The 7,606-nt window shown below is 37.3% G+C and overlaps 1 protein-coding gene across 1 annotated transcript; it reads left to right on the forward strand.

Annotated features, from left to right (window-relative positions):
- The first annotated feature begins 691 nt into the window (after nt 1–691).
- On the forward strand, nt 692–7,271 carry auh (AU RNA binding protein/enoyl-CoA hydratase). Its single transcript, XM_082541489.1, has 10 exons — nt 692–972; nt 1,557–1,624; nt 2,306–2,393; nt 2,695–2,781; nt 3,104–3,196; nt 3,819–3,875; nt 4,145–4,332; nt 5,083–5,133; nt 5,313–5,360; nt 5,778–7,271. Exons 1-10 carry the CDS (start codon nt 744–746, stop codon nt 5,853–5,855), a joined length of 987 nt encoding a protein of 328 aa, XP_082397615.1. The 5' UTR covers nt 692–743; the 3' UTR covers nt 5,856–7,271.
- Nucleotides 7,272–7,606: the final 335 nt, after the last annotated feature.

Raw genomic sequence — 7,606 nt, forward strand, 5'->3', positions numbered from 1 at the left:
AATGAGAAGCATTCTGTCTCAGAGGGGTGATGAAAAACTACTTCATGCATTTTTTAATTTCTAGCCAGGACTATTGTAATTCATTATTATCAGGTTGTTCTAAACCCTCCCTGAACAGCCTTAAGTTGATCCAAAATGCTGTAGCGAGAGATTCCCAGCCAGCCGTGGCAGATGCTGCAAATCCCTGAGCCTGGTTCTACTGGAGACTTCTTCCTTAAAAGGGAGTTTTTCCTTCCCACTGTCACCAAATGCTTGCTTAAGGGCCAGGTCTTTCTTGGAGATGAGATTTAAATCTCAATGACACTTTTTACTTAGATAAATAAAGGATACGAAGAATAAAGAGGGGGATGTCTGACTGCTGGAGTTTTCTCTGTGTTATTGTAATGTCTTTTGCCTTGCAAAATAAAGCACCTTCAGCCAACTGCTGTTATCTTCCTCTATAAATAAAACTAAATTGAACTTTTATTGTGTATATAAACAGGGAATCGTATGAATCAAATCTAATTGTCACGTTCAAAAAGTGAGTAATTATTTTCATCATATTTACTATTGGGTTTTAAAATTAGTGATATATTTTGCACCACATTTATAAATTAAGACAACGCGCGACACGAGTAAAATAAAATTAAGAATTAAATTCAATATTTTTATTTTTCTGCCATGCAGACCGCAAATAAGTCATGTGATCTCATCACGTGACTGGGTTCAAAGTTGAAAGTCAAACAGCATTACAGCTCCTCGGTATGGCGGTCTTGGTAGGTTGCAGATCCTTTTGGCAATCTTTTCGCGTACAGGCAGCGCATCGACAAAGTGCGTGTAGGCTAGCCGCTGCCTTCTTCTCCAGACGGTATGTTCTGTCTAACAGAGTCGTGCTTTGTCCTCGCCTGAACGGCCACGGTGCTGTTACGCGATACTACAGCTCCGACTCAAAGGATGACCTGCGCGTTAGATACCTAGACGGAGAAGACAGCGGTAAGTTCTTGTCACAGCCTGCATTACCTGGAATGCGAGTTTGTCAGGAGAAAGCTGGTGTTATTGTCGAAACGGAATTCCAAAAAAGTCAAAGTAAAAGGTGGCACTCACATCACTGTGTAACATGATGTCATCCTAGACCGTAACAAAACACCAGAAAAGGTTCAAATTCATTTAATGCAGGTACATTTCCAAAAAAGAATTTGATAATCCCTTACCTTTAAGGCGAACAGAATGCAGTTTTGAGATTGTTTACTGGTAATGTTTAATAATTATGAGGAATTTCAAGTTAGTCGAATTTTCTCGAAAAGCTAGTGATATATATATATGCTCTCTGACCATCTCGGCTATTCTTATATTTATCTTCTTTTTCAATTATATATTTATTTTGTTTATTGATTTCATTGTATGCTTAAAGTATGGTTTTAACTGCTATCTCTGTTTTATTATTGGAAAGCACTTTTGTCAACTTTGTTGTTTTTAAAAGTGCTATATAAATAAAGATGGATTGGATTGGATTCTGTTTTGGTGACATTAACGTGTGTGGCGTGGTCAGTCAGCAGGATGTCACATCTATCTTTCAGGTATTGTCGTCGTTGGAATAAATCGACCAAAAGCCAAAAATGCCATAAGCAAAAATCTTGTGAAAATGGTATGTATTGCTATGTGCCTTTTAGTCTATTTGTATTTTTTAAAATTATGGTTAGAACCAAGCAAACAATTCATAAGTTTGATCTAGAATTCTACTTGCCTGCACTACACATAGGCTTCTTTGTGCTTAGGTCATTCAGAGAGCTTTGCTACTTGAGTTATACATTATATGTAGTTATGGGTCATTATGGCTCAGGGGTGGCGATCTTTTTACATGTGTGAGTGAATTTAGTTTAAAAAGTTTTCAAGTGGTTAAAGATCTAAATGCCAGTCAATACTACAATTTCCTTTTCCACTCTTAATCTCCTCTAGTCACAACTTCTATAAACCAATTAACTTTCTTGATGAACAGTTTTAAAATTAAACGGCTTTAAGATCTGGAAGGAGTGCACACTTGTCTCTGTTCACCAATAACAGCTAACTATGACTAAGCTGTCCATGTTGTTTATGTCCTCATATAACTCAGTAACAGAAAAATAGACTTCTGCTCTTTAAATATCTGCTGAGCCTAAGCACTCAGTAGAAACTTAAGAGCTCAAAAGTATTTTACTAAACTTTTAATATTTCTTAAGTACTAGTTTATCCTGAACTGTGCTTCAAGTTATTTATTTTCAGTTGTCATAATTTATAAAATGTTGACAGACATTTTTTGTTGTTGTTGGAAAACTTTTTTGTCTTTCAGATGTTTGAAGCTGTGGAGGACATCAAGAAGAATAAAAAAGTGCGCAGTGTAATTTTATGCAGTTTGGTTCCTGGTATATTTTGTGCAGGTATACTGTCCTTGCTAATTGGGCTATTTTCTTTTTGAACCATAATTGGAATAATAATAATAATAACATTAAAAATGCTCTATGTTTTACTTGTCGTTCTTCAGTTGTTGATAAATTCCCACATCACTATGATCCGGAATCTGAAATACCCATCTTGGGTCTTGTGAGCGAAATTCGGCTTTAAATTCAGAAACGGTAGCAGATGCCAAAACTGTGTGTGCTGGTAATGCACTCCTCTGCTGTATGCCTCAGGAAGCCACTTACCTCTGGCTGAACGCTTTTCCTTTGTGTCTATTGGCAGGTGCAGATCTGAAGGAGAGGGCCAAGATGCACCAGAGCGAAGTGGGACCATTTGTATCCAAAGCAAGAGCCCTCATTACAGAGCTAGGTAAAGTCTGAATCATGCAAAATGAATTCGTGAATTGTTTATTTATTGAGTTGGAAGTGCTTTAATGGTTGTTTGAGGTTCATGCCACACTTGCACAAATCTCTACTTAAACTGTTCACACAAATAATTTATGGACAAATCCTACATTCATCAATATTTATTTACCACAATTTGTAAGTAATGTGAATACATTTTGTTTGAACCAGTACTTTTCTTAAATTCAGTTCACTTTTTGTTATATATGGCAGTTCCCAATGATGGTCAGTCCTGTATAAATACAGTGTGCGTCTCCTTGATTGATAGAAGATCATTCTTTTCATAGGAAGCCTGCCAGTACCAACAATTGCTGCAATTGATGGTGCTGCCTTAGGAGGAGGTTTGGAAATGGCCCTTGCTTGTGACATCAGAATTTCATGTAAGACTCAGAGGACTTTACTTTGTGCCTGTGTTTACTAATATGACATTAGTAGCGCCCCATAGTAAACCTGAAAGGGCTACACTCCAAGGAATGTATGAAAATCAAATATATATTATGAAATGTGTTTGTAGTACATTTTACAACTTTTATAATCTTTGAGTGAGAACCTGAGTTATGGCATGCTGCTAACACAGATGCTAAACATGCAGTAGAACATATTTTAACCAACTTAAAAATCAGTTTAACTGTGGCTTGAATTTAAAGTTTACTTGGCACTTTAAGCTTTACTTTTATGAAGATCTGAAGCACTATTGGTCTCATTAAAAATAAAGATGTGAAAAAAAAATTAAATAAATGCTTTCTTAATCCGATGTGTTTGAGAAATTTTGCTGCACATTTTCCAAAGCCACTAAATGCTACTAAGAAAAGTAGTAATTCCACCTCAGGATTGACCACTTGTGATTGGTTAGTTTATGTCACTCTTAAAATACATTAATATGCTGAGATGGAACAGAGTTGCAGTTCTCACTGTTCTTCACTTTAGTGGTTTTAATGTTGTGTGTTAAGAGCGTACATCAGTAGTAGTGGTAGTAATAATTTTTCTCTTTAATCTTTCTAGCCAATACTGCCAAAATGGGACTAGTTGAGACTAAACTTGCAATTATTCCTGGAGCAGGTACAGCATGTTTTATTTCATTTCTTTGTAAATTTTGTAGTTTCATTTTATATTATGTTGTCTATAAAAATGTAGTGTGTAAACAGAGCACTTATTAGATTTAGAAACCTTGGGAAGATAACTTGGGGAATTGTTTCCACAACTTGTCCTATAGTTTCTCCACAAGGTGGTCATTTTTACATTGAATTTCTACTACAGATGGAGGGCAGTATCAGTGTATCAATGGGTGAGGCCATATTCTATCCAGGTTTCTCCTGTGCCCTGTGCAGGTGGTACACAACGTCTCCCTAGGGTGATTGGCGTCTCTCTTGCCAAGGAGCTCATCTTTGCTGCACGAGTGGTTGATGGAACACAGGCGCAACAAATGGGTCTTGTCAGTCATTCTGTGGAGCAGAATGACAGTGGAGATGCTGCCTACTTGAGGGCTCTGGAGCTTGCACGGGAGATTAACCCCCAGGTAAGAAGATCATGTAACTGATAAGCAGATCTTTGTATCAATAATTTCAAGACCCTATTTTTACAATGCACTCTTACCCAACTGGACACTACTCCTTCGAGGTCTGCTTGTTGCAAAATGTGAGCACTCCATTGCGACTGTTATTTTTAGCTCTCTGTCAAAATTGCTATTCTAAACACCTGAATATTCACACTTGAGTTGCATGCCAGATTTCACCCTCTCTGAAAACAGAATCTCTCAGCTTGACTTTGAGAAAGTGGAAAGTCTCAGTGATTCAAATTACAGATAGTGAGTGGTCTTTGTGCTGGTATGGAAAGTCTTCTATTTTATTAATGTAGTGAGAGCAGTTCAGTTCAAGCTGTTTCACCCATAGTTGTCCCCTAGAACTCTCATCATGTTGCAGTAGAGCTCTTACAATGTGACCTAGGGGATGAAATTATGGTGCACAACCCTATAAATTTGTAAGAAAACTACAACCCTGGTGCTGGTTGGGCTTCTGCTCAGTTGTACCTTCTTCAGGCTTTCTCCCTGAACACAGCAGTTTAGACGCGGTCAAAAAAGTGCTTGAGGTGTTTAGTGCCAAATTGAAAGGATACATTTTTGTTTCCTTTGATCGTTCATATTTTAAAAAATGAACATTTTGTGCAAAACAACCTGACTAAAGAAAAACAGCGAAACGTTTTCTCATATTAACCATTTCAACCATGGCATATAAAACTTATATACATTTTTGATTTTTTGACTCCACAGGGCCCAATTGCAATAAGGATGGCAAAGTTGGCAATTAACCAGGGGATAGAGGTAAGTGTGGTCAGTGGATGGGTGCCTTTACGGTTCTTTATTTTGTTGTAATTCTGTAATAAAATGTACATTTTCAAAACTTTACACCTTTTAAAGCTCTTCAGTTTAACTCTTTGCGGACAAAGATATTTTTTGGCTATATTGCAACCCTAACTGAGAATTCCCACATTCCCTTTCAGGTGGATTTATCTACAGGTCTGGCAATAGAAGAGGCTTGTTATTCCCAAGTGAGTAATGAAAAAGTGTGATTGTGCAGGTTGAAGATTGTTGGCATAAACGAAAGGTAGAATGTGAGGGTCAGGAAAACCTTATGTTATTCATCTCAATTATATAAAGTAGAAGAGGCTAGAGGCTATACTGCCCACCTCTGACAGAGATGTCTCTTTATTTGTTTTTACAACCAGCCAGTTTATTTCTTGCAGTAAACTGAGCAGTTTGCAATGTTACAGAGTTTTAGGGACATTTGTACCTGGAGATCTGTGCATTTAAAAAAAAACAACAACAACAAAAAAAACCTGTCTAACCAATAGGGTATTGTGAAACCATTGGGGGGGGGGGGTAATTTGTGTCTTGTGTATATACAAGAACACAGAAGTGGCCACGGTGCATGGTTTTTACTACTCACATGCTTTTGGTGTTTTAAGGTGATACCAACTAAAGACCGTTTGGAAGGCTTGGCTGCTTTCAAGGAGAAGAGGCAGCCTCATTTCAAAGGGGAATGAAGTCATCGTTCCAGAATCGATCAGTTCTGCCTTCAGCTCTGCTACTGTTCACTGCTTCCAACATAAATTACGGGTCAGACTGAACTCGCCAATACATTAGCCCATACAGTACCCATAGGATAGTTGACAGCTGGACCTTAGGGGTTATTGTGGGCTGATGTTTCAGGCTAAAGCACTTTCTGACTTTGTCGATTCAATTCACTTTTATTTATATAGTGACAGTTTATGACAGCAGTCACCGCAAGGCGCTTTAAATTGTAAGGTAAAGACTTTACAACTAACCACATTAAGATTTGGAGAAACAAAGCAAACTAACCTAGCTAAGTTAAATGTGTCCTGCTGTGTTCATGTCTGCATAACAGTTTTTGATTCACTTTACCAAAATGAAGTGAATGAAGATAGTTTGAGGCCCCCAAAGGAAGAAATCAATGTGCTAGTAACAAAAAATCCTTCAGATCAACTGGTTGAAAATCATTGTTATTTTTCTACAAGTCAGTTTTTGGTGCCAAATTAATCTGATTAATTAAAAAAAAAAAGATCTGAGCAAGTTGATTACTGCTCAGAGCTTGATACGTTTCCACATTTGTTTCATAGCAAACATAACCTAAACTATTTTGTTTACGTGTCATCTTTACTTTCTGTCCAATTTTGTTACTTAAGACAACATCATATTAAAGTTGTTTTTGTTTTGTTTTTTTTAATACAAACCTTCTTTAAACACATGAGGGGTGCTTAAAGCTTACACTGTCTGAAACGATCTGAAATCGGCTTGTCTCCCTTTACAGTAACTTTGTTCTGCTTGGCTATCCCTTGAACAGGACAACAGTGGGTTGTGCTTCTCTGCTGAAAGCCAGAGCCACACCTGAGATAACGATATTATGGATATCAGTTCTGACATCATACAAAGCTAAGAGTAGAGCAAAACGCCTCAAACCTATAGTTTTTAGTCTAAAGCCAGATCTTTTGGCTTATATTGATTAAAATAATGGGATACCTGCTGTCATTATTTGTAACTGGCCATGTTCATTACGACTGTCCATCATTAATTTAAGAAGTGAATATGACAGAAAAGGAAAAGCAGAGTAAGTCCCAGGGAGACTGTAGAAGCAGCATGTTGAATGTGAATTTAAATGCATCGCAGAGCTCACTACGAACTCCAAGTCACTTAATTATTTTTAATGTATACTACATTGAAAGATGAGTGGTTTTTCTTGCAGTATACATCTGTCCATAGTACTGCTGGAAAGGTCAAAAGCGTGGGATTTGACTCTACACACATCACAAGTCTGTTCGGTTTTTAGTGTATCTGCAGAAATTGAATACATTTTCAGTTTGACTTGAGAAATGTGAACTACACTTAAAACTTTTTTTTAATTATATTCTGAAATAAAAAATAAAAAAGGCTTATCAGTGTAACTTGTGTTACTGTGGTTTTTTTATATAAATGATATTCATTTTAAACGTGCATTAACACAGAATTTTGTTAATCATCAACTTTTTGGCTGCTACCTTCAGGAGTTGTCACAGCGCGTGATTTGCTCTCATCTCACCTTATCCCTAGTATCCTTCCTTGTTACGCCATCCCTCTGCATACCCGCTGTCACCACATCCATGAATCTTCTCTGTGAGCCCGCCCTCCGCTTGAGCTGTCATATTGATATACTCGCTTTAAATTTTGTAGGCTCTTTACCTTCTAATACAGTGGCGTTAGGCAACTGGGAAAAAAAAGGAATTGTCCTGTCCATCTTGAT

The sequence above is a fragment of the Aulonocara stuartgranti genome (genome assembly GCF_965226115.1).
Source record: "Aulonocara stuartgranti genome assembly, chromosome: 7".
NCBI classification, from domain to species: Eukaryota; Metazoa; Chordata; class Actinopteri; order Cichliformes; family Cichlidae; genus Aulonocara; species Aulonocara stuartgranti.

Coding starts and splice junctions, on each gene's coding strand:
- auh (XM_082541489.1), top strand. CDS start 744: ATGGCGGTCTTGGTAGGTTGCAGATCCTTTTGGCAATCTTTTCGCGTA. Junction 2,394..2,694: donor TCCTGGTATATTTTGTGCAG/GTATACTGTCCT, acceptor GTCTATTGGCAG/GTGCAGATCTGAAGGAGAGG. Junction 5,361..5,777: donor AAGAGGCTTGTTATTCCCAA/GTGAGTAATGAA, acceptor TGGTGTTTTAAG/GTGATACCAACTAAAGACCG.